Consider the following 27,970-nt stretch of genomic DNA (forward strand, 5'->3'; position numbering starts at 1 on the left):
CCATGCCTCATAAATCCCATTCTACAAAGAAGGCAAGGGAACCATAGAACTCTAATTTAATAAATCAGAAAAACCAGGGGACATAAAGTGGTCTGTGTGAATGTATGTGTGTGTGTGTGATGTTTTCTTGGAAGTTCAGCCAGGTCTCCAATAAAATCAAAAGAACATAGCATGGGTAGGAAGAAAAGGCTGCAAAATGAAATAAAGGAATCAACAGAGAAATAGTTCATGAGTCGACGAGCTACTGAATTGTTTATGAATTTGGTTGAGTAACATTTGTCCATCTGTGGAAGAACACGCTCATAAATCTCAAATAAAATGTCACTTTGAATATTAATGTGCCAGCAAGCTGGAACATTCAGAATCCGTACTGTTCAGTATTGGTGTAGTCCATTGGTGGCATTCGTTTTTTGGGGAATGCAACTCTACATCGTCTGCAAAGCCGAGGGCAGCTGGTCCTTTACTAGTGAATACAGAGGAGGGATGTCAGGGAGGGCAAATGAGTGTACTTTAGGAGAATGTATCTGTCGATGCTACCACAGATAATCTCTACAAGGGTTTCTTGTGATAATTCTTCTGTTCAACTGTATTATAAAATAGTTTACTACTTGGGACAAACAGCTGGTGTACCCGTTTCATTGCTGGGTATCTTGGTTAACCTGGTGTCCACTGACTGTGGAACACCCAGAGTACGTACAGCGCCTCCATCTTCCTGTTCAAGTACCTCGCTGTGTGGGACAGCATCTTTCTTCTCTCCGCTACTTTCGAGATATTTGTGCCTGGCATCCTTGGTCACACACTAGAAACTATTCAACATATCTTGTATAACTGTGCTCGATCAGCGACTGTGCACACGACACTACTGATAGCAGTGTGTCGCTGGCTGGGTGTGTCACGTCCTCTACAGGCTCACACCGGAAGTCTTCTGGGACGACGACAGGTCAGCGTCGCCTGTTGGGTCCTCTTAATGTGGTGTCTCTGTCTTCCTTTCCTGTAAGACCTACATGACTATATATTTACATAATCTACTTTGCTCTTCGTCTGATTGCTCCCCTTCCTTTGCTGGTCGTCTTTGCTGTTCGTCCCTCTGAGGAAGACACGCTCACCATCGTCAGCGCAACAACAGGGAACAAGGAGAAGTTCAACATCTGACGCTGGTCGTGATGTTGATGTTGCTGTGCTCTGTATTGTCGTACCCGGCTGGTTTAACTGCTGTAATAATTCAACAACATGAGAGTAATAATAAGCCATACTTCAAGGACTATTTTATCTATTATTAATTGGATTATTTTGAAATGTGGCTCAGGTTCTCAGCTCTAGCATTAACACAATCTTTTAATCTGCCGTTTTTTCTAGTTTTCAGCTAAGGGTTCTCAAAGTATTCCAAATGTTTCAAGAGCCATCAGCCAAATGAGCAACCTACCAAAGAAGAACAATGACATTATCGTTGTCTGACGATCCACTTCATCATTGGTAATTAGAAGATCTCGTTTTTGAGCCTGGTTAGAGACAATTGCTAGATGCCTTTCTAATAAAATTTGTACGAACGAATCAAATTTTGTTGCTAAGGGCATGTGACCTCAACATCACGGGAAATGAATACAACTTACACAATCTTTAAGGACAGGGTATTACCATTCAAGTCATTCCTGTTAATATAAGTTTACATGAGCAATTACATCAAAAGGGAATAGCAACAACAATATGGACACGTTCATTTCGCTACTGACAGTTTTAGGTGGTTTAATTAAAATAATGGGAAAGACATCTGGCTAGGTAGGCAATGTATGATGTACCATTGATGAAGGTTGAGAGGGTAAAGACAGATGTGTGAGTTGAATATTTTGAAGGCTGGAATATAAATCTGAAGTCTTTAAGTGATTTAGTGATTATCTACTGGTGATGATGATCTTGGGATATTTTACATTATTCTGTAATTGTTGTAGATGTTGTTACGATATTTTACTATTCTGGTCTATTGTCTTCACCTGACTGACACGCACGTACGCTCACTTACTCACACACATATTCTTACTCATTTTCACTTGTTTATACTTATACACTTACTCCCTGAGTCTGAAATGAACTCCTAGATAGTTGGCTTTCTTTGCTTTTTCTGATGCCTATTTTTCATATGAGAAAGCCATGCTAGTCAGTAACAGAACAAACGCCAGACGAGAACGATTAGTTAATTAATCTGTGGCTGACATCTTTGAGTCAAAGGTCGAATGGGATGTACAGCATCAGTACCAACACGTGACCAATCACACTGCATTCTGTTGGCCCTGACTATAGGTGGCGTGTTGTCTGATTTAAGTGGTTTCCTCTCCCTGGAAGACACATCTTCTGGAAAGGAAACCGAGCTTCGATCTGACAACACCCTGACTCTAGGAAACCATTTGCTGTTGTTGTCAAGAGCGAGATTGTACTTCTGTCGAAAATCATGGCCGTTTTTCTGCAGAATGTTTCAGCACGCGAAAACTCAACGATCACGAGCTCACAATTTTCTCTCGGTGTGTCTGATGCTCATCAGGTAGTGTTCTATGTTGACAGAGCAGGATGTATTCCTCTTTCGTTGCTGGGTATCGTGGGTAACCTGGTGTCACTGACCGTGTGGAACAAGCAGACCACATACAACGCCACCATCTTCCTGTTCAAGTACCTGGCCGTGTGGGACACCGTCTTCCTCGTCTTGTTTATTCCGCTGATATTTTTGTATGAGATGGACCCCCGGGGTAGAGCCATGCTGACAGTCAGTTTCGGTGCATCTGTTGGGAGACTGATGTCCGCGCACACTACGCTGTTAATAGCAGTCAGTCGTTGGCTGGCCGTGAGCAGACCTCGTCACGTTCACAACGGAAGTCTTCTAGGACGACGTCAGGTCATCGCTGTCTGTGTCGTCGTCATGATGTGGTGCCTGGTGATTGTTACCGTGGATGTGTTATTATTTCGTCATCTACTCGACATCTCGATGCTAACGAAGAGGATCATGTACGCTGTCTGCAGCACGGTGGGCCTGTGTATGCCTTGTATTCTTCTGATCCTCTTCAATATCCTTCTCCTTCGGAAGCTGTGCTCGTTGCCGTTATCAGCATCATCTTCAACGCATCAACAACGGGGTACACGGAGCAGTGGACATCGTCTGACGATGTCTGTGATGTTGATGTCGCTCTGCACTGTCTTATCGTATCCAGTTGGTGAAAATTTTATCCTGGCTTTTTATTTTCAGGAAGATGGTACTCAATATCACATGGTTGCGTTTTTAACTGTGCAGGCTAGCTTTAACTTCATGCAGCTGCTCAATTCTAGTATTAATGTTGTCTTCTATTCTGTGTTGTCTGCCACTTTTCGTACACTGTTTTTACAGTTTGTGAATCGCTGCAAAAAGCATAACGGTAAGAGGGGTCAGTTTATCTAAGAGCTCGAAACAAGGTGGAGGAGGTGGCGCGCTCTACCTACCCTTTTCCACGCCTTGGAAATGCTGATTCGAATATCTTAAAAAAAGAAAAAAAGAAAAAAGGCAAATGATAACAAACGAGACTGCATGCATGAAATAATAACGAAATTAACTTTGTATTCATCTGTTAATGACACTTTTTTTTACAATCAACACATGTTCACCTGACAGACTGACTGAGGTAGATAAAGGGAGAGATAGGGAAAAGAATAAAGAGAAATGTGCGAAAAAGAGAAAGAAGTATAACTTAAGAAAGGAAAAAGAAATAAGGATGAACGTGTTTGGAACGAACGATGTGATGCTGCAGACTTGAGCAAACACACTAGAGATAGGGATTAGAGAGATAAACACAGTAATACTGATCTCATGAGCTACAAGGTGGGCTCCAAAGCTGCTTCTGGGTCTTATTTTCTATTAGACACGCCACTGGGTGCTTATGTTATTGATACTAAGCATACCCTGTGTTTTGGCAACTGTGTATGTGCTGTCTGAAAATGCATTTAGAATTCAGTGGTTCTTATGCCTTAGACTCTTTAAGTATGTGTATTTCATGATGAACAATTAAAATACATTGCATATTAAAAGAATTTGTTTTTCTGCTCTTAAAATAGCGTGAATAATTGTGAGTACGTACTTTTGTCTCTGTATTTGTCTCTCTCTCTCTCTCTCTCTCTTATATTACTGCATGAATGCTTTCGTGCTTGTTTCACAGTCTGCATAGAGAACTGAAGATGTTATCATCGCCAACAAAAAGCAGTCGGTGAGAATGAACGACTCTTTTACACATAATGGGAGACAATTGACGATGCGTTGCTAGCTGCAGAGTTGTCTTTCTTTAATCTGAATCGTTAGCGTAGTTGACAGCCATCCGGTCTCCCGAGACGATAGTTAGAAAGAGAAGGTAAGTCGTCCTCCAGGGGTCAGCGTGTGGAACTCAATGACAGGCGTTTTGTTTCCAAAATTATAAAAACGTGTCTAGACTCCGAAAAATCTGAATACCGATCGTCGTGAGAGTAGGACGTCTCACTCCGCGGTCTCGGAGGAACATATATGTATCTTCGCCCAGAGGAGCTAAAGCTGCTGTTTTCATATTTTGTGATGCAATTTTGATGTTGGCTTTTTGTAAAACTGTTGCAGATCACACTGTTAAAAATTTTGGTGACATGTCTTACTAGGCAGAGCAGATATGGCTCGTCAGATGTAAACCCGGCACTAAACAGTTGTAACATCGGCATGTTGTCACTCAGCCGAAGATCGACAACTCCTCGCAAATCCACCGCAAGAGGACAAGGTCTTACACAAATTTATTTTAACAATTCAACCAAAACCAGGGGTTGTACTGCAACGAGTAGTATGTCTTCGTGTGCGTGCGTGTAGATCAGGGGTCTCAAACTCATATTAGCATGTGGGCCGCAGTGGAAAGTAACAGCCAGTCAGCGGGCCGCACCACGAAAAGAAAATGTTTTTTCATTAAATTTTACGAACACTACTGTCACTGAAGTTAAATGCTAAAAATAAAGTTTTTATAATTATTAATTACATTTAGTGTAGTTTATTACATGCACAGGCTTGACGTTGTCTCTGTCACTAATAACGGGGGTAATTTTCACTGCGGGAGTTATAATCACCAAGCACAACATACATATACACCGCGGACGTGGCCGAGGGCCGCACAAAAATGTTTCGCGGGCCGCATTCGGCCCGCGGGCCGCGTGTTTGAGACCCCTGGTGTAGATCAAGTCAATCTTGGACGACAACAGTCCTAAAACAGACTGAACCAAGCTCACTATACCTCCTGCTCTCTCGACTATTTTTTTTTAATTCTTATTTGTTTTTAGCTTTATATTTCTAAATAGCTACATAATAATCTTAATTCTTCGATTGCTTTCATGCAAGCAAAAGTCAATTGTAAGGACAGCGAGGCGTAGATGAGTCCAGCACTTACACTCACACGTCATACAACGTTCATGTCATATACCACGCACGTATAATGTAACTGAGCAACTGGACTGTGTCTCAAGTAAAATAAATCCTCTTTGTGAAAATTCTCTTCACTTTGCATTGATCAGGAAATGTAGCTCGGCATACCTATTAATAAATAAAATTTTCCTTCGTTTAAATCGTGTTTATTTTATAAAGTAATTTCTGAAGAGAAAGAGAGAGATCGAATGTCAATTAAGCGATCGAGAGAAAAGAGCCATGTCTTGATTCCGAGCTCAACCTTAGTTTTTCCAGCTCAAACTGTCTCTCTGTGTCCCTCTGTCTTCTCTCAGCTTCCTCTTTACAGTCTAATCTTTCTGCTTCCCTCTCTCGGCTTCCTTCTCGCTTACACACGCAAACACTGTGTCCCACTCGTGTTCTTTCTTACAGCAAAACACAAAGACCTGTCTATGTCCTTCTCGTTTGTTCTATTGATGGTGTTTGAGCTGATCTCTTCCTGGGAATCAACATAAAATTACATAAATTCAAAATAATCTATTTTATCCACCTTCTTATGGAAGCACTTTAAATCCTACTAAATAAACCAACCAAACTGCTTGCACCTGTTTGCCGGAAGGCGGCTGGTCCTGCTTGGAAAGCAGTATAGGCTTTGGTTGTGAGTACGAGAGAAGCACCAACTTGCCGCAAGGAGCTTAGATCAGAGACGTTAGGCCAGGGGTGGGCAATTAATTTTCCCAAGGGGCCGCATGAGAAACTGGGATGGTTTTAGAGGGCCGGACTAATATAGTTAACTCAGTTTTACCCAATACTGTATATATAGTATATATACTATCCCTTCGCCAGCGGGCGGGCCGGTCAGAGACAGGAGGCGGGCCGGATCCGGCCCGCGGGCCGGCCTTTGCCCAGGTCTGCGTTAGGCTATACTTTGATGAATCGCACGCTGGACCGGGGCGAAACTTCCGTGAGCGCAAGCAGGGGCCACGTTGCCTAACGCAGCTGTAGTATGATCTTCCAGCTAAATGAGTAAATTGTCAGCGACGTACGTCTCTGCGTATAATAATCAGAAGAACAAAAAGTAAAAATACAACTTCTCAATCAAATGATAACAAAATCGTTTAAAAACAATGAGTGAGATACGTTGTTTTCCTGCGGATTGCCAAGCGGCCATTTTAGTTTCTATAAATCCCGAACGTCAAAATGGTGGCCTAACTTATTCGCATGGCTCTGTTTGAAATAGGGAACTGAGCTTGCGTATCTATATATTGTTCGAACAATGTTTGACTCTTTTAGGTAAAATCTGGCGTTTTTAGCTATACTTGTTTCATCGGTGATGGATTAATTCGTCTTTGGGGCTTGGATCGATTTGACTTTTTGGTCTTGAGACGAAAGTTTGCTCGATTGGACGACTTGACTTTCTGGGGCGACATGGTCTTAGGGCGAAATGACCGGTGACCCACGAAATCTCGGAGTCTTTGACGAGCATCTCGTGACGAGCATCCTTCAAGGCACTGTAAACCATGTGATCAATTGAACCAATAGTCGCTGCACTATAGGGCTTCAAATAATTTGATGTTCACATTATGGAACATGTACTTCTTAATAAATATTTATAGAAATGAGTTTCCTTCTTCAGCATTAAATAATAATGTAAATCACGTCGATAATCGGCTGTTTACATCATTAAATGCATGTTTAGAGGAATAAGTGTAATAATTATTTAGTCTGATTTACGATTACAATTATTATGTAACCACTTCAGCGTCAAGGAAGACAACTCGCAATACTTAGTGTTGACCATCACAGACCTCGTCTTGTGGCAATTTGGCTTTTATTTTACTACAGTTTCCGGATCACGATAGGAGACATGGTAATATATACTTATACCAATCACTTTTGAAATGTGTGACATAATTTCGATCTTCTTAAAGCAGCTTGGTGGTGAAAACACATAAATCGTCGCCTATGATTGTGCTCACAGTTGAGCTTTCATTCTTAGCAGACGTAGCCGAAACTTGCGGTATGCTACTATGGCTAAAAACTCCACTTCCACACCCACATTTTTTGTTTTTTGTTTGGTCAGATAGTGAGATAAACCAACAATTATTGTGAATTATTACGAAATAATTCCTAAAAAAGTATCTTCAAAGCTTATAAACCAAATGTGCAGTTGAATATTTGGCAACAGTTTTTTACGCATATTTTTCAACGACAAAGTTTTTTTAAGTAAAGAAAAGCGAATGAACCATCGCAAGTTTTGTGGTTTCGAGGAGCCCCTCCTCTGGCTTTACTTTACAGTACAAGTCGTTGCCACGTTACAAAAATTCTTGATCCTTTATAAATGCCTTTACAATCTTGACAAGCATCGTATACAATTGCGCCACATTGTGACTGATTATCAAATGCAAAACCAAGTTTGCGACTGTTTGCTTTTAATCATATTACAACATGATTTTATACATTATATATAGTATTTTTTACCCTTTGTTTGTGTTAAGGAGAACGTAATTTTCTTTGAACACCTTAAATTAACTATTAACTAGTCCACTGCTTAATGTAGCAGTAGCTTATAATTTTGCAGAAACAACAGTTTTAAATGTGAAAGATACATTAAGGAAGCCAGTGAAATTAAAAGAAATCAGGAAATTTTTATAAACTGTGTGATGCTGAAGACAATTCATTGTTATAGAACTTCTTAATAGTGATTCCTAAATATAAGGTTGAGATATGACAGTTTCTCTTTGTGTACGTTTACAGTGAAATTAGAAGACAAATTGTTTAGAGGTTTGCTTTTTATATGTAAATTATTCCTTATTTATATTTACTTTTTCCCAGCAGATACTGCCTCCAAATACATTTCAAAATGTATGACACACCAATTAGTCTACAGGAATGCTGTGTGGATTTTATTTGTGATAACTTAGCAGCCCTTTGTGATATTCAGACTCCAGAAAACAAACAAAACAGATTGGTGTTTAAGGATGCTGAAGTTTGCTTTCACAGTGACCTTTCAGAACAGCTGCTAACAACGTTATGTAGCAAAGGTAAACTTAATGATGAGGTTTTAGGCTTGTTTGATTCCAATGGCACTACACTGCGACGGGTCAGCATACATGATGCACAGGTAACCACAAAAGGGTTGCGAGTGTTAAAGTCACATCGCATATCTGAACTTGAGATCACTGGTCTAAAAGGGGTTCCTGTCAATGATCTGATAGGATGTCTAGGAGAGTGGACTTTAACAAATCTGCGTGTGCTCAATGTCTCAAATAATACTTTCCTGAACAATGCCAAGTTTTGTGTTGTAGTATCTCTGTCAAAACTGAAGAATTTGCACAGCCTTAATGTAAGTTTTACTGAGTTTAACACACATGGTCTTGAGATCATTGCTGAGGACCTCCCATGCCTGGAGAATCTGGATATCTCGAGCACACTGATCTCAGACATCTCATCTCTTCGCAAATGCAAAGACAGGCTGAAAATGCTGTCCATGTATAACCTGCAGCTTTCCAACAATGATGAGGTAGTCACTGTGCTTTGTGAACTTGCCCACCTGCGTCACCTGGATGTATCTAGTGATGCACTTGGCCAGTCTTTTATGACTGTTCATCAGGGTCAGTTCAGGGTTTCATCATTGTTAGAGAGAACTTCAGCTCATCCTCAGATTGTTTCTCTGGACATATCTGGCCGAGATGAAGTACCAGAACCACTCTTGAGGTAAGTTGCACATTTCCTTAAATAAGTCATTTCCAAAGTTTAGTCTGTAATTCACATAAATATGGTTAAACAGCTTTCATATTTGGTTTCCATATATTTAACATTAAGAATGTTGATGTTTCAGAAATATTGCTGTAACTGTTTAAAGGATAAAAGCTTTGTATTTGGATGCTTTTCTTCGTGTGTGCATGTGTTTTTGAGAGAGATAATGAGTGAAGAAGGTGGAATTTGAAAATCCTGTGCATGTAGAAGATTGTTATATTAAGATCCACTTAGGTCTGGTTTGAGTGGTGGTAAGCAGGTCCTGCATGGAACAAACAATCCATTTTTTCACATTTGCAAGCCAGTTCTTTTCTGTCCACCTCACTATTGACCTCTCTCCAAAGTACCCTTGAGGACTGTTTTAGATAATAGCCATATAGCCAAACCAGCCCATGCAGCTTGACTGCTGTAAGAAGAGATTCCTGGTGTCTCATAAAGGTGGCAACTGTGGTTAGTACAAAGTTTTTGGTCTTATGATCTGTGTAGTAGATTTGGAACTGTTTTCTTAGGCACTTGGTCTCAAATGCATGGATTCCGTGTCTGGGACAGCAGGATATGAATGATAAGCATGGGAAGTACTGTCAGTTTTTTGTATCAAATCAAATCTTATGGTGTTTCTGCTCCAGATCATGTTGTGATCCTGATGTGGATGTCTGAAGTGCAGCTGCCATCTTTGAAAAGGATGGCTATTCACCTTCTGAATCTGTGCATATAGATTTCTTTGCTGTTGCTGTTAATCTTGATTTCACTCTTGTCTGTGCTGGTCACCATTCCATATGCATTCACACTGTCAGTCTGATTCCATGTGTATTCACACTGTCAGTCTGTAATATCAATGTCAGTCCAGAGTCAGCCCTACACAAAGCCTTGGTTACATGCACATCTTGCTTATTGCTCTTCCTGGTGATGATAGTGAGATGCTAATACTTGCATCCATGATGTCTTGCCCACCATGAGGTGGGCAAAATATGGTGTTGGTGATGACTAGGTCATGCACTGCATGTCTTCAAAAGCAAGAGACCATTTCCGCTACATTTGCTGAAACTGTACCTGCTAATGATGCCATTCTAGAGATTATGCTGGACCCCTACTCTGGCAATGAAGTCCCAAGAGTGAAGAGTTTCATTTGGGACAGCTGCAATGAGAATATTGAGTACACTAGGCATAAATTGAGAAAGAATTCTAGGTCTTGTTTATTGCAAGATCTGTTCTTCCTTGTTGGCTATACCAGAAACCTCAGTTGTAAAAATCAGAATGCAGAGCAAATTTTTTGTTTTACACATAACCACATACACTAATTTATTTTTCAGATGTTACCTTGAAACACATGCTCACCTGCAGTTTCTTGGCTTATCTCTAACAAGGGCCAGCGAGTACTCACTATTTATGGAAAGCTCCTCAGATTGCAGTTCGCATATTGTTGTAAGTGGATTGATTTCTATTTTAGTTCTTGAGTTAAACTTATTGAAGAATTCTAAAATCTTGCAATAGCAAATCATAACAAAGTCCTGGAAAGAAAATACATTGTTAACACAGATTAAAATCTTAGATCGAGAAAGTTAGTGACCGTTAACCACACAGTAAACAAAAGACAGCGAACACCATGACTAAAAACCAAAACAAAAGTCTGTAGAGGGCTGTTAGGCCAGCGTTTGTTGTTAGTTTTTGGCAGGGCTGGCAGATTATTTGTTGTTGGTGGGACCTGCTGAGGCCTCGCAAAAGAGGATGCTTGACAGTGATTGGCTAGGGTTAAAGCTCCTCATTGCCCCGGCCTTGTAGGAGCATCGGGGAAAGTTTGGCCTTCCAAGAGGTATATAAGGAGAGAGCTGAGACAAAATGACAGAGAAGACATCGGAGGATGAGAAAGAGAGCACAGATATGCAACAGAAACGAGATAGCCCTGACTTTAATCGCCTCTGACTATGTGATGCAGCCATGGCGTTGTACAAGCCCATAGATTAAAGGGTCATGCACCTGCTGACTGTTCCTGCCTTTGTTTGAGTGTTGAAAGTTTGTTTTCATCACACCATAATCTCCACCACGGCTACAAATCCATGGATGAAGAATTGAGGAGTAGGCAGGATAGTACTCTTGATTAGATACAGTCCTGTGTGTGTGTTAGATGTCTGTATGAGTATGTATGCCTGCCCTTGCGAGCAAAAGAAAAATTCTGTCTTGGGTCTCCTCGACAGACAATAAAGTTCTTATTTAGAAGCCAGATTTGAAGGCTTAAAATATAAACACAGTTCAAAGAGACGGGAAGAGAATTCAATCTTTCACAAATCATTTTGCTTTTTATTATATCAGACTTATTTTAATATTTGAACATGAAGTGCTAATATATTTCAGTATGGTTAAGATGATCCAATCGTGAATCAAAAAACAGGATTCTTTTTCATTATAGGTGACTGGGGAAGCCAGTGTACCACAGCTGATGGAGGCACTACGTAGGTATGTGAATCGATCAGTGTATATCCAGAAAACCCTCTTCCGTCTGTTCACCTTTTCACAGGGATTTGTCAAACCTAGAGAAGACATCATCAAGGTGAGTTGTCTTAATAAGACGATGAATAATAGAAATATTATTACACTGAAGCTAAAATAGTAAACAGGTACAGTGGAACCTCGGTTAGCGAACGCCCCGGATAGCGAATATTTCGGATAACGAACAAAACTTTCGTTACAAATTTGTCTCGGATAGCGAACAAAATTTAGGATAACGAACAGCCACGTGAACCACATGTGACCGACCAGCATGTCATCATTGGCGCTCGAGACACGGTTACGATTGGTTGTTCCTTATCTGTGAGCATCCTTCTTATTTAGTAATTTTTGTGCTTTATTTTAATAAGACAATCCTCAATCATGGTTCAAAAGAACATTAAGAGCAATAGTAGTGAGGTAATGACAAGGAAGCGGCCAGCAATCGATGTAACGAATGATACCAACTTAACTCTCAAGGACTTCTGGGAGAATCATTTCAACGCGAAGTGGAGGGAATTGCAAATGTTTGTAGAAAAGTCTTTCCCTTAGCAGTGCGATAGGCAATAGGAGACTAAACATGTTCAATGATAATGTGATGTGGTATTACCGAGGAGTTTTACAAAAAGGCAGAAGCAACAGACACTGGACAAGATTTTTTCTTCAACCTCAAAGCGACAGAAAAGGGAAGTCACCCCCGATTTTACAATGTCACGTGCTCATAAAGGGGGAATCCAAGCAGTAATTCCACCCCTTCCTCCCCACACCTCCATCCACCCACGCCATCAAAACGGCAAGTTTTCTTATGTTTAAATGCTTTCGTTAATGTTTTTATGTTTATTAAACTCCATTTATATTGTATTATAACTGTTCTCATTAAAAAAAATACCCATATACTAATATAGCCTGTAACTTTCAAATATTAGCGAGCCAACAGGGGCTGGGAACCAATTAAATCTATTTCCTTTATTTCTTATGGGAAAATTTGCTTCGGATAACGAACAACTTTCAAAAACGGATTGTTTTCGTTAACCAAGGTTCCACTGTATAAGTCTGAGTTTAAATCACAGAAGCAAACATATAGGTAGTTTATTTTGCAAGATAATTTTTAACTTTTTATTGAAGAGTGTAATATTATGAACATACACTTACTTTGCATACGCATGACATGTTAAGCACAACACAATGATCATGAGGATAAAGAGATTTGTAGGTGAATTGAATGGAAAAGGCACAAATTCAGAGGAATGTCACTGAGAGTATCCTAAAGAAGATGGCGAAGAAGACCGTTGTGTTTTCCCGCTCACGTGGCCATTTTGAGAGGACTCTTTTCTTTTATATATGACGTCTTTTTTCCTGCTCCAAGTGATGTGGAACAAATGACACACACAAGACGTCAGGCACAAAACATCATTCGTACATGAAACAATACAATTTCTACCACAACTCGCTACAAAGAGTCTGACCTGAATCTTTGCTTCTGTTTCAGTTAGTGTTGCCAGGCATGAAGATGCATCCCAAACAACTTGGTGTACAGATGGCCGCTACTGCCTGTCTTTACAACCTCACCAAAGGAGAGCTTGGACCAAGGATCCACCCTGCATGCTTGCAACAGGTTGTTAACTTGACTTTGCAAGCCATGGAAAATTTTCCTAATCACCAGCAGGTCAGTCCTAACGCTTTTCAGAATTGGGAAGTGTAAAAGGCACGAAATTGTGCAGTAGTTTTAGGATGGCTTATGTTACTGTATTCTGAGAGGAAATCAGAAAAATATCCATAATTCTTTTATTTTCCTCATTTAAGTTTATATTACTACCTAAAAGTGATAAAACTTTTTGTGTATGTATAAAACCAATTCACTCAAAACGGTTTCCAGAGAATTTTGTTGGACAATATTTATATACTTTTCAGGCAGCTATCATAAATCTCTATTTCTTCCCAAATCCCTTAAGAAAGCATACTGCAAACATTAATGAAAATAGCTATATGTAAGTAACAACAACAATAATAATAAAAATATCTTTTACAGTCTCACACTTAATTTAATTTGTTAGAACTTTGACAGCTGGATTGCAATTAAAAGTGTAAACTTATAGTCCGTGATTACCCCAGGATCACGTTTAGTATATAAGTGCGCTCACCTTATATTTAGCAATACCTGGTCAGAAGATCTATAATAAACAAAAGAATAAATAGTTCATAAAATGGATATTAAACATCATTAAAATCTAAAAGAATACGACATAACATTTTCTTTTTTTTTTTTTTTTTTTTTACTCCAGCTACAGAAAAATGCACTACTGACACTTTGCAGCGACAGAATTTTGCAGGATGTTGTAAGTATCTTTCCTGTTTTAATCTGAAGGTGACCTTTTTTTTCTGTGCGTGAAAGCACAATATTAGTGATCAACTTTAACACTTTGGCAAAGTTGCTTATGCATGTTGTATGCTGCAGATGCAAGTTGTGTACAAGATGCTTAATAATTTTTTGTGTTTTTAAACATAAGTGTGATGCATGCAAATATGTTCAGTCTTATCTGAATTGACTTGCAGAGTGACAGTTAATGGAGGTGTGTAGATTTTCCCAACCTCCTTTTCTCTTTACGAAAACAGTGTCTAAAAGGTCATACATTTCATGGGATGCTTTTTTTTTAATGGAAAGTTAAAAAGATCCTTGGAGATATCCAATTTCTTTTAGATTTACAAGAAAATGTCTAGTCAGGAAGGAACAAGGTAGGAACAGTTAAGTTCTTCATATTTTGAACTTTGGTTACAGTTATTCTTTACTTTTATTTTTCTTTTGTGAGTTTTTTTAATGCTTGAATTTTGTGCATGCTGAGCAACAGCATGACATGTATTGTGACTTTGCCAGTCAGTTGATATATTTATATTTCATTTCTAAAGGAAGAGGAAAATATTTTACAAATTTTACAAAAATCTTTGAATGCGAAGAATATGCTGCTTAACTTCTCCATCTTTTGGCTTACTCAGCAATGTTTAGTGTTTTTATAACTGTGCTTTTGTTTTTTTTTTATGGAGTCAAATTATCATTTCGCATGGTGTTCATCTTTTGATCTTTTAATGTGATGCTAAGATGGAGACAATAAAATAGTTTTTCAGTCTGTAAAACTGTTGTATCTGTGTTTTTGTATGTGTTTTTCATATTTTTTATTTTGCATAGTTACAGATAAAATTAAAGGCAATACAATAAAGATTAACTTGGTAAGCATAGCTAAATTTTGACATCCGTGCATATTATTCTTTTTTAAATCTTTGCATCAATTACAACAATGCAGAGACCAAAGCTAGAACTTTCACATATTAAGATGTGAAAACTTTGTTGCAAATGTTGTTATGTTGTTTCAAGATAAAAGTAATTTGGTTTATTCTGGTACTTGAAAATGTTTCCCTTAAATCTAATTTTGCAGACATTTGACCGGTTTCATTGCGCGAAACTTGTAATGGAGTGTTTGTGTGCTTTTGAAGACATCTCCATGAACAGGATGTCTGTTGCAATCTGTTCCATCCTTGCTGCTAAGGTAAAGTAAAAGAAAAAAGTGCAGAAAGGAAAAGGATTTCATGGAAACATAATTGTATAGTTTATTAAAGGTCTGAACTGACCAGACCTAGCTACTTTGTAATCTTGTTTTTGGAGGCATTGTGTTAAAAAGAGAGAGAAGTTTTAAGCTTATTTGTAAATCATAAGGCTTTATTGCAATGCCAAGGGCATGGTTTGACCATCAGTTTATTATTTCTATTTTAATCTGGTTTAGGGCAGTTCTGAGAGCTCATTTTATAGACCTAGTCTGGTGTCAGTACATTAAATACTGCAACATGCAAATTGTTGCAGAAAACAGCACAGATTGTCATGAATTTGTGTATATCTTAAGCTTAAAAGTAGAATGTATTTATTTATAAAATAGGTAAGAACTTTATTAATTCATTCAAGCAATTTTGGGTAAGTTTTGTATAATTATTTTGATGGTTTATGTTCTAGATATCAACTGAGCAGACATCTGTGCTAGGATCTAAGCCACGCTACATGAGGAAGCTTCTTTCACTTGTAAAGAGTCGCATGGAAACACAAAACTTTGATATCACATTGAAGTTCACTTTAAGTGCATTATGGAACTTGACAGGTACTTATCTGGTAAAGAATATGGGACATAATGACATATTCACATGATCTTGCCAGTAATCTTAACTTCCTTGGCATTAACCTCAAGCACTACTTGAGCTCGGAATGTTTTGTAAAATCAGTTAAACTCATAGTACTTGGGCTTAATGCTGCATCTAGATTACCCTGCTCGGGATTTTTACATAAAATTCTGCACCTAAGTAACGCTGAGATTTTAACCAAGGAGGTTAATATGTACAATGAATATTTTTGATACAGTGTTTATGACTTTGTTCTCTTCTTCCGAGGCAGATCCTTACCATGTCTCAAACACCGTCTTCAGCTGTGCATAAACAGTGTGCAAAAGTAGGTGACAGAAAACGACTTCAAATTTTCTTTTATGAAGTTAGCATGTATTCACTTTTATTAACTCTGAGGTATGTTTCCAAACCCATCTATTTCTGTCAGTGGCACGGTATTCAAAGTGGTCCAGGAAGTAAAATTTCTTGGGGTCATCTTTGACCACAAACTATCTTTCTTCTACATATCAGATCTCTATGCCTTTCATGTCAGAAAGCCTTGGACATTCCTCGATTTTGCTTCATCTGTATCATGCCCTGGTCCGCTCCAAGCCAAACTATGGTTCCATCATCTATGACTCTGTTCGAGAGTCCTATCTCAAAATTCTCGATCCTATTCACCATCAAGGGCCCCACATCTGTTTGGGTGCCTTCTGCACCACTCCTGTACAAAGTTTGTACATAGAAGCTGGTGAGCCTCCACTATCTCTTCATCAAGTGAAACTTATGCTATCCTGTCTGTCACTTGAAAGCATATCTCGCAAACCCTGCTTACCATTCTGTTTTTGGACCTCAACATGCTGCGCTGTATGTCATTCATAGCAAGGAGCAAAAAACATTATCACTCCATGTTGCACCTCACTTACAAGCTGCCGGAGTAGACATTCAACAGGTAGAACCTCTCCCTCTCCTGAAATCTCCTCTTTGGACTCTTCCTGTTCCAGAGATTCATTTTGATCTTAAAGCTTTTAAAAAAGGTGACACCAGTGACCTCATTTTTCTTCAGGAACTTTCAGGAACTTCTTACTGACCATCCTGGTTTCTGCTCTATCTTTACAGATGGCTCCAAAGTTCCAGATGGTGGCCCTTTAGCTGCATCAACAGTTTTATCCTGCCAACTGCAACATCTTCAGCCCAACTTGCGAATGGCTGTTCTATTTTTTTGTCTGCGGAACTTCATGCCATCTTGCTAGCCTTGAAGCACGTTCACCGCTTTTCGGAACCATTCTTCTTGATCATTTCAAACTCCCTTTCTACACTCCACATTCTCTTTTCCCGTCCTTTTGATCACCTTCTCGTGGTTCATGCAATTTATGCGGCACTCCTTTGTTGCAACAAGGACATTGTTTTCTGTTTTCATTTGGGCCTCAGGCCATGCTGGCATTCCTGGTAATGTTCGAGCAGACCAGGCTGCTAAGTCCTCTTGCATCAATTGCAGTCAGTGGTGTCATCTGACTGTAAGTCTGCCCTCAGCTTATTTTCAGTCCTTGTGGCAGTACCACTCTGACATTCTGGGCCAAAACAAGCTACATGCCACCCATCCCAGTTTTTCTGACCATCTATCTTCGTGCCATCCTGTGCAGCAGGAGGAATTAATTCTCAGTAGACTAGGGTTCTTCTTCTTGTTCCTAATCACCCCTAGTGGAGCATAGGGACACACCTAAATTTGCAGTTTCTGTAGCAGGGATTTTTTTACAGGGTGGGGTTACTAGCCCCACGCCCAACCCTTCTCCTTCATCTGGGCTTGGGACTGGCAGGTTACTCGGGGGTTTCCAGATGAAGTTAAGGTTAGGACACACTTATATCACGCAGTCACACCTTTTACTAGGTGAACTGTCACCAGACTGTCCTTGGTGTCGGGAAATTTTTTACAGTTGTGCATGTGTTAGCAAATTGTCCTGGTCTCCAGAGTACCTGAAAGACATTTTTTACAGCCGATTCTTTGATTTACCTGTTTAGATCTGCCCCATTGGCAGCTATTTTTTACTTTTAAAAGCAATAGGGCTTTACTGTAAGATTTAATGTTTTTTATATCCTGTCAGTTTTGGTTTGTGGTTCTGGTTTGTTGGTGGCTTTTTGAGCTACAACACTTCTTTTACATATTACTTCTCATTTAAAAATTATTTTGTTTCTAATGCTGGTTTTTGTTGGGAATTTTGTCAGATCACCTGGGATTTCTGTACCTTAAATATTTATAAATAACATTATCTTTTCTTGCTGTGATGTAGCCTTAGTTTCAGGCACAGCGTAAAACACAAACAAACAATTGATGCAGTATTTATGTGATTTAATCAGTACATCTATCTCAGTCCAACCTTAGTCCATTTTATCATTAGTTGTGTAGGGGTTGTGGCTCTGCAGTGATTTATGTTTAAGCTCTTAGAACATGTGGGCACAGGTCTACAGGAGTATTACAAAAAAGCATAGCCCTGCGACAGGTATATAAGAGCAGAGTTGAGACAAGATGAGAGATGTGCTGAAGATCTGGTTGGTGACAGAAAGGAGGAGAGACAACTATGGCACTTTGTTGCCACTCACAACTTGACATTGAAACTTTGTTGTGAAGGGAATGTGGCAGTGCCATTTGTTCAAACCCATTCAATAAAGGGTAGTACATTCGCTCGCTCTCTTCCAGCCTCTAGCTGAATATGTGTGAAAAAGTTTTCTTCCTCACACCATAACCCCCTACCCCACCACTTGGTTACATCATTTGATGCTGTGAGCTGGATTCTGAAACAGCAGTGAAGCATCGAAGATCACATTGGAGAATGAGAGCACAGTGAAAGCCCCGAGAGTATTCAAAAATATATGGATTAATTTCATTGTAAGGGGATAGCTGAGTGGTTGGGGCAGGTCAGATCAATACCCATGTGATGCAATTAATCCAGCTGTTGGGAATGGAGGGCTGGGGGAAGATACAGCAAAGTAGCAAGAGGGAAACAAGATAGACACTGCCTTTACAAAAAAAACTGGCCTGAGAAAAGTATACTCTTACCTCCTAACGACCTAAGTAAAAGGTTAGGTGGTGAACTTTTTATTTTTCAAGTCTATTGTAGCAGATGTCAGTAAGAATTCATAAAAGACAGGTAACTTCAAAAAAAGAAATATTTCTCGTCCATTACTCTGTAGTAGTTCCACCTTACCTTATCTCTTAATGTTTATGACTGAATTAACATGACATGACATAATTAACATAGCAGTGACAATTTTAGAAACTTTGAATGATGTGGATAACCTAAAAAAAAAAAATCTATGCCCAGTTACAATGAAGGTTTGATATGGAGATTTGTTAATGCACATTAACAGCATTTTAATTGGTTGTGCAGATGAATCACCACCTACTTGTGGTGTGTTTTTGAGTGAACAGGGGCTTGACCTGTTCATGAACATGCTGCAGTCTCTAGGGAATGTTGAGGCAGAGAACCGAGTCCAGGTAGAGACCAAAATCTTGGGTCTTCTGGTGAGTTGAATTTTTTTTTTTCTGAAATACAATTCAGCTGAGAAATTTTCAGTAGCAGTCAAAGTTATTAAGGTTTTCCTGAGGATGTTGCTGCACTGTAAAACTGCATCACATCTTTTGCTTTTGTTTTTCAAATTTGTATAATGTTTACTTGAAAATAATAAATACAAAAATTCTTTTTAAAGACAAACTGTTACAAATACATTTAATGCTGTATCATTTTTTTTCTATCTTTTGTCTCTTGTTAAAAAATGATTTTGATTTTTTTCTTCTAAGAACAACATTGCTGAAGTAAAGACACTGAGACAGGATCTCATGAGAGAAGACTTCATCATGCTTGTCAGGTAAGTTACCTTATCATGCAGAGCAAGCTCACATCATTCAGTTCCATAGGCACTAAAAATTTGTGTAAAAGTGTACCAAAAAATGCTGATACACACACCCATGACCAAACATGTGCAAATGAATGAATATGCAAGCACACACAAAGTGAGCATACTAACATTTACTTTGTGAACATTGATAGAGTGTGCATTGAGTTCCTCTTTATGTGTCTCAAGAGCTTGTAATATAAACTGAATGCATAAGTAATTCCTAAAATGTTCATTAGGGTTACAGCTCTAGAAATGAGTTCTTACCTGAAATATTTGGATTTTTTTTTTTTTGCAGACAGTTGCTTCGAACAACGCACATCGATGTGAGTTACTTTGCTGCTGGAATAATCGCCCATCTGGCCAGTGATGGAGAAGAAGCTTGGCGAGACATTGCTGGAATGCAGCGTGCTGACATTCTTGAAGAACTTGTAAGCTGGATTCTCTTATCTTTACATGCATGGTTACATTGAAAAAATTCACTTGCGGAGGAAGCAGATTTTAATGAATTTAATAATATGTGACAACAGATGAACAAATCAAGCTTCTTGAGTTTTGGGACAAGTCATTCAAAAACCAGACATATGAGGGTAAGGTGGAGAGTAGGCAGAAATGGAGAATGAAGCGAGAGTTTAATGTGTACAGCAGTTAAGAAACATTGATATGGACTCCTTTGAAGGCATAAGGAAGTAAATGGATGTTCTTTGGCATTTAGGGTGAAGTGGTTGCAGGCTGGGAACAACCACAAGGTGAAATGGTTGCATACAGGTATGTTTTCATTTTCTTCTTCACATAAAGCTCTTTTTATTAAATATTCCTATTTTCTATTGATATCTGTTTAATACTTTGAGTGTTTTTCTTAATTTATTTGATGGATTATTACATTTTCTCTTTTTACTTGGATGTATAATACCTTCAGAGTTCTCCAATAATGTGGAATATTAATAATTTTCATAAAGCATTTCTGTAGTGCATTTCATTTTTGGCAGCAATCTAAATGTCTTGACCTAAACAGTAAGCGAATACACACACGTACATACAATACACATGCACACACAAAAAGGCACCTACACTAAAAAGCAGACACACCTGCACAGGTAAGTTATGAAAAGAGAAGGCCACCAGCTGTTGAAAGTATTCCTGGGAAAGGTGGGTTCATCTGAAGGTAGTGTGCACCAAACACATTAGTCACTTTTATTGCTGAAGAAGGCATGTGGATGCATCCTGAAAGCTTCAGTAAGTGCTAGCTTTGTTTTTGGGTTTTTTTGTTTTTTTTCATAAAAGTTTGATTTACCTTCTACCACATTATAAAATCAGATTTGAAGGTCACTGTGTTGTCAGTGCAGGCATGGATGGAGAACAGTGCAACTCACAAAGCAGTGGTGTCACGCGCAGGTTTTTGGGAAGCTCAACAAACAGAATAATCTAAATGGGACAGCATATGAATTTCTTGGTGCAAGAAACTGTTAACAAAAGTCTTAAGTGACAAAGTCTGTAAAGATTAGAAGAATTGAAATACTGCATTTACATGGTTTCTTAGTGAGAGTGGCTTGTCTATTGTCATAGCAAGATTTCTTACCATCTGAGAGATTGGCATACTCACACCAGAGAGTAAGGGAAGGTGTTGTAGTTGTAAGATTACTGTTAAATAGGTAGGAGAACCCCCACTTTGTCTTCATCTGTAATTTGTTTTCATCCACTCCTTTACAAGTTCACAGTGTTTTCTGTGGTGGTAACAAGCAACTGTAACTGTTAAGCAAAGCCAGACCCAAGTAGCTGCATATTGTCAGCATACATGTGATACAGGGTTCTAATGATTGCACAAATTCTTTGCCGTCATGACTTTCATCACTGATAAATGTGGTGTAATGTTAATCTTGCAGATCTTTCAGCCCTTTCTTTCCTTTGCTGGACTGCTTTGACACACCCTCAGTACAGCTGTGGGCTGTATGGGCTATTCAGCATGTGTGCACTAAAAATGGCAAGTCATATAATTTACTTCATTTTCTTGCCGATGATATGGCTGCGCATCTGTGATAAATGTTAAGAAACAATGTGTAGGTTACTTCATTACAAATTGATATATACAGATTTTTTTATTTTATGTCCGTGTCTGTTTTTTTTTCTCTTCTATTGGTAACGGACTTTTATATCTATAAGTACATCAGACATGTATCTTAGTTTGTATGATGTTTTTATATTTGTCTTCTTAATTTTTAGCTGTGGCTATTAGGGCCTCAGACTTTGGTGGTAAATAGCAAAAATTAAAAAATGGCAAGAGAACAAGATGCTTCTTATGTTTTGTTTTGGTTTTTTTTTGCATTTTAAAATTCTTTTATATTTAGTGGTCTTCTGTTGCATTTTTTTTTTTTAAACTATGAATCGACTCATGTGTCATTTATAAGAACTGTTAGATTTTTACAAGTTTAGGTATAAACCATTACCTAATGCTTTAACCTCATAATGCTGCTTTAGGTGACAGATATTGTCCACTGCTACAAGAAGAGGGAGGAGTTGACAGAATCCACAGACTTATAATGACACACAATGCTGATAGCAGTCTCTCACAGATTTCATCTGATATCCTTGATCGTCTCAGCAGGCATGTGCGAGCACGCTGAAGAATCATATTTTTGGCTGCATGTAGTTTTGAAATCACAGAATCATGGGACACCTGCAGATTACTTTGTGGTGTTGATCATCCTACCTTTTGTCTAACACGTGGTGTTTGGCTAATGTATTTATCTTTCTCAGATGGTCTGGCTCAGCATGTTTATTGCTGCAGTCTTTCAGTGGGCATGCAGACATGAGAGTGTAAGGAGTGTGTATATTTTATTTGTCAATCTTTCCCCAAATGTAAGCAGGAAGTTAAATACTATCCTTTTTATCATTATTGTTGCCATCTTCATGTATTCCTTGTTAAAGAGTTTCAGTGATAGTTGATAATAAGAAATTAATAATAGTAAATTAGCATCCTGATTCTGTCCATCTCTGATGGCTAATTTCTGTTATTTGATCATGATTTTTGGTTGGTTGTTTTGGAGGCAGCTTCATTACTAAATTTGTTTCATACTGGATTTAAATTTTTTTGTTGATGGTATAAGGGTTAGAAACAAATGTTCAAATTGCAACACAATCTGCATTTTGATGAAAATCAATGTTTAAGAGCTTGTATTTGTGAATTTCACTGTGTAACTTGATGTTTCCTGTTGAGGTTTGTGTTATAGGTTATCATTTTGGAAGTATGCATTGGTTCCAGATTTTAATAATACAGTTTGTTTGAAGCACTCCTTTTCCTCAGATTCGATGCTGTATATGAAATACAACCACAAAAAACCCAGAATATTAAATGTGTATGTCTGTTGGTAAAAAATTTATCCCAAATTTGTGGAAGAGAAAAGACATTGCAAGAATGTCATTACCAAAGAGGATACCAAGGGCGACCACTTAGATGGGAAGGTGAAGCTGCACTAACCTGGATGTAACTGCAGCCATGGCCTCCTTCAATAAGTATCAGCTAATTTGATTCTTTTTGGTATAATTGTTCGTCTGAGGATGCCTGGTGGTACATGGTGTGCTGTACTGAGTTGTCAGAACTCTTGAACTAAAGGTTTTCAATTATTCTCTTTTCCAAAGGACGAAGGGAGTTGCGTCAACAGCATTTCCTTTTTTTAGTAGATTTAAAAGTCGCATTTGGTTTTGGTTCTTTGGTTTTGACGCTAAAAAAAAAATTCAACTCCTTTTTGTTCAAAGTTTGCAGCTCTTGATTCCTTTCCTCAGTCTTATCTGTCATGTTTAACATCCAGTTGATTCGTGGCAAGACTGATGAGCTTCAGTCATGGGTACACAACTTTTGATTACACAGGGATAATTGTTTGTTGGCATTTACTGAAACATGGCTCCATGACAGTGACTCTGATCTTGACATAACTGGCTTCTGTGGCCCATTTAGATCAGACAGATCAGCCACAATTACTGGTAATGGGCGTGACAGAGGAGTCTGTTTCTATGTTAACTGCAAGTACTGTCATAAGTAATTCCTCTTGAAAGTATGTGTACTCACAGTCTTGAATTACTCACAATTTTGCTTCGCCCATTTTATCTCCCGAGAGAATTCCTTCCAGTCGTTTTTCCACCTTGCGTACATCCACCCCAGGGCAACTGTTTCCAATGCGTTACAGTGCATTGCAGACAACTCGATTTGCTCTGATGCTCCAAAGTCACTTCGACAGCTATGTTTTCACTGATTAAGAAATGTAGAAAACTTTACTTACCCTAGACACTCAAATTAACCTCTTTCATAGCTGCATAAAACCTATTTTGTTGTATAAATAAATCTGGGCTTTTGAATCTCTTGATATTTGTGATAGGATTCAACTAAGATTTCTGAAAATGATGTTAAATGTTAAAACTAGCACACCAACAAGTATGGTATTAGGTAAATGGTCATTTTTTCCTGTGTAAATTTTTACAAAATATAGGTTAAGGTGTTTTTGGCATAGGTTATATATATGTGGAATATAACTCTGGAACTAAAACATTATCTGTTTTCCTGTTCAACTTTCTACTTGATATCCCATTATGTAAACTATCCTGGTTTAGCTATTTATGTTCATTGTTAGATGCCTTAAATCTTGCCTTCATCTGGAAATGTGGCTGTGGATTTTCTCCCTGTCATTTTAAAAATATTGTAATGCAACGCTTAAAAGATCAATGTATTCAAAAATGGAAACAAGACATTTATACAAATAAAATCGGCACCACTGACATTATGTTTAAAGAATATTTTGGTTTAGAGAATTACTTGAAATGGTGTAATTTAGATGAGGTGTGATGAATTTCATTGTATGTTTCTGTGTGCTTACCATTTGATTAACTGTTTCATGGAAAGTACTGCTTCCTGTGTATTTTGTGCATCAGTCTAAAAGTATATTTATTAATTTAAGCAAATTTATTCAAATTGCATTATCACATTTTAAGTAATGTCTCTTTTGTTTTTAGTGTCATGTATTCATCTATGTATTTTGGCATATTGTCGCCATGTGTTGCACATATGAGGTTGTTATTGTGTTATTGTTATGAGATGATGTTGTGGCTAAAAATTCCCCTTGGGCTTAGAGCCAATAAATAAAAAAAATATGTAACATCATAATCTCTTCATGTGACAAAAATCTGTCCAATTAGAATTGTTTGCTAAACCAATGCTAATGTAGTCTTGAGATGTTTCTTTTTTTATTTTTTGTTTTTGTTTTTTTCTAAATTTGCACCTTTGAAAAAGGTTTTCAAGCTCTACTTCAGAAAGGTACAAAAGCATGGTTCATGACTGTGTGTCAGGATCGTCAGAACAAAGGTGCAGTACGCCCGAATCTAGCAACGTTTACTTGTCTAAAGGGGGCATGGCCCTATGCACTGTAACCATGGCTTGACTTCAAGCTCTCATATAATAATTGTTGCTCTTGGTATCCTCTTTGGTCTTTACTTCAAGTTATATGAAGGATTTGATTGGTTATCGTTTTTATTCTAGTCATAGTTACATCATTTGGCTATTTGTGTCACAATAAATAGCTAGTGCACACATTTTAAGACTAACATTGTTTTATAACTTGCAGTGTGATTTAATAGAGTTTGTAAAATATTAAGTACTGAGTCCTATATTTACAAAAGTTATAGTTTCACACACTGGCATGCAAAGTCCAAAAAATATTCAGCTGATATCAAACTTACAAAAATAATTATACCTGTAATTTACTTTAATACTTAAACTAAAAGACATGTCCTTTTTGATAGTCTACAAATTAATTCAAGTGGATTAGATACTGTTTATTTTACAGAGATTTTGCTATAATTGTGTGTGCCATATGAGAATTTATATGTTGATTCTTGCTACTTATTTAGTAATGTGTATCATGGAATTTACAATAAGTGATTGTATCTGTACAGATTTTATTGCTTTCATATTGACAATCGTGTAAAATTTATCATCTTGTAATCTTGTTGTATCAACTTACATTTGAACATTATGTTTACTGGCATTTCTTTAGCACTCATGACTATCTTTCAATATGTTTGCACTGTTTCTGTTACAAAGAAAGGGACGCTAATACGTTAGTTACAAAATTGTTATGGTATTTGGGATTAACACACAGTTATAAAAATTGTTACTGTGTTTGGGCCGACAGATAAACTATTAAAAATTGTCCTTTAAGCTCCTTTGATGCATTTATAACATCAAGAAAGGGAAAGTTGGATTGGAGGCTGACAGTAAATACTTTCTTAATCTTCGGAATGTGCCATCTGCTAAGACCTCTTTGCCGTAGGGTCTTACTGAAACGCTTTTGATTTAACAGAAATGGCTACACGTCCGAGCAAAAAGATTTTCATTTACACTTGCATGCTGCTTGTGATGCAATCTTTTTTTTGACAATTTTCTTAAGTGTGTATTTTTGTCAATTTTTTTAGTTTCAAAAACTCTAATGGCAAGGAAGAATCATGGCATGAATTTGAACAAGAAATGGTTTTGAGAAATGTTAGATTTTTTTTTTTTTTTGGGTGTGTGTGTGTGTGAGACGACACAAGTAGGCTTGCTTCTATGGCAACACCTTGTTAATAGGTGCTTGAAATTCTTGCATTTGCTCTGGCCTACAGTTAGGAGAATCCAAGTCAAATTCCCCAATTTTTGTTTTTAAAGTATCACAATGCCTTATGGGCATTCTTAAACAGGTGTCCTCATATACATGTATTTAAAAATTTGTCATATATGCTCAGCCTTTTTAATCAATCAACAGCATTCAACTTGATTTTATCGTTTACTTGGGTTAACCTTTAAAACCAACAATTGTAATTTATAGAAAAACTCTTTCCATGTGTTTTTAAATCAAACTTCCTCATGTGCAGTTACAGTTGGCCAGTTTTGTGACATTAGATATTTAATCTCATTTTCATGTTTAGATGTAACATAAGGTGATGTTCATTGTGTGAAATAGGGTTATTTATAATTTATGTGCAATTATAATCCATGTGGGTTATGATCTATTTTCATAGTTGCCATTGTTCATATTTTAATTTCCCAGATCTTTTTCCAAGTTACATTTCTTCTTAATCAGTCATTATGAAGGAAATATAATCACCAGCTTCAGAAAAAAGTAGTTTCAGAAGTTGTAATCTTCTTAAAAGTCAAGTGGAAAAGTTTGTTGTGCTTACAAGAAGTGACAGGTTTGTCGTGTTGGCAATGTTCAAAGGCATATAAATGTTGGGTTTTTGCAAACTGTTTAAAGCTTAAGCATTTAAAGCTTACTTTTTGTAACTGAGAGAGGGCACACTAGTGATTCAAACATTTTCCATGAAATTACGTACTTGCAAAATTAAAGTGCTACTGGGCTTTATAAGTGGTTGGTACAAAATGAAGTGAGCAGTTATTTAGTGTCTGGCCTAACACAAAGTTCCCTAGTTTAGATATGACTGTGAATTGTGAAATCTTTCTTCACATGTGAACAGTCGTTGCTTAATAGACGATCCTTTGAACATTACGACAGCATCTGAAAATGCAGTGTCTGGTTTGGGTTTTTTTTGTGTGTGCAGTATTCATTGTTTTCTACTTGGATATCTAGGTAAGTGGTTAGCGGAGTGGTTAAAGCACTGACTTTTGAGGCTGGAGATGGGTGTATTAATCTCTTTGAATTCCATGTGGCACATTATACTTAATCAGCTGTTGAATGAGGTACCTGACCCCTTACAGAGTTATAAAAGGTATGCTGGCCCTGAGAAATGTTAGGTCTCTTAACACTTCACTTCCAACAACCAAACTGTTAAAGGACTACCTTTACCTTACCTTCATTTTATATGCATGCATAAAGCATGAAACAAGCTCTGATTTCAGCTTTCAAAGAATATATGTCCTCTGATATGTTTAAAGTGAAACCTCAGTGATACATGATATGTCATATATTTAAAAAAAATTGTGGACTGTTTAAATTGGTGCCAACATCTGGATCTGTGTGGCATACAACAGTAGTTGTTTTAGCAGCAGTTAAAAAGAGTTTTATGTGTGCTTTTAAAAAAAAAATGGTGGTTGGAAGACTTGACAAAGATGACAGAGATATTTCTGAAAGTTTCCCTAAAGAGTTGAATGTTCTTAAAATGAAATTCGCTTGCTGTTTGTGTTGTAAATAATTCAAAGCTTTTATCAACATGTCATTGTTGCTCTACTCTATTTGATTGAAATAAATATGTGGCCAAACATCAATGTGTGCAGCATACATTTATACAAAATCTGAAATGGATATCTTTGACTGCTTGTTATTCAAAGTT

The 27,970-nt window shown here is 37.8% G+C and overlaps 1 protein-coding gene across 2 annotated transcripts; it reads left to right on the forward strand.

The window, feature by feature from the left end:
- Positions 1 to 7,128: 7,128 nt before the first annotated feature.
- Positions 7,129 to 27,905, forward strand: LOC112573656 (protein zyg-11 homolog B-like). Of its 2 annotated transcripts, none has more exons than XM_025254218.1 (14): positions 7,129 to 7,265; positions 8,234 to 9,112; positions 10,465 to 10,576; positions 11,559 to 11,699; positions 13,125 to 13,301; positions 13,918 to 13,971; positions 15,064 to 15,174; positions 15,633 to 15,774; positions 19,159 to 19,292; positions 19,569 to 19,636; positions 19,962 to 20,094; positions 20,379 to 20,431; positions 21,547 to 21,644; positions 22,139 to 27,905. In XM_025254218.1, the coding sequence occupies exons 2-14, from the start codon at positions 8,259 to 8,261 to the stop codon at positions 22,282 to 22,284; spliced, it is 2,223 nt and encodes a 740-aa protein (XP_025110003.1). In that variant the 5' UTR covers positions 7,129 to 7,265; positions 8,234 to 8,258; the 3' UTR covers positions 22,285 to 27,905. The 2 variants fall into 2 exon arrangements, with proteins under 2 accessions (XP_025110003.1, XP_025110002.1); XM_025254217.1 differs by having other exon boundaries at positions 7,134 to 7,265; positions 8,231 to 9,112.
- Positions 27,906 to 27,970: the final 65 nt, after the last annotated feature.

The sequence above is a fragment of the Pomacea canaliculata genome, linkage group LG10 (genome assembly GCF_003073045.1).
Source record: "Pomacea canaliculata isolate SZHN2017 linkage group LG10, ASM307304v1, whole genome shotgun sequence".
Taxonomy (NCBI): Eukaryota; Metazoa; Mollusca; class Gastropoda; order Architaenioglossa; family Ampullariidae; genus Pomacea; species Pomacea canaliculata.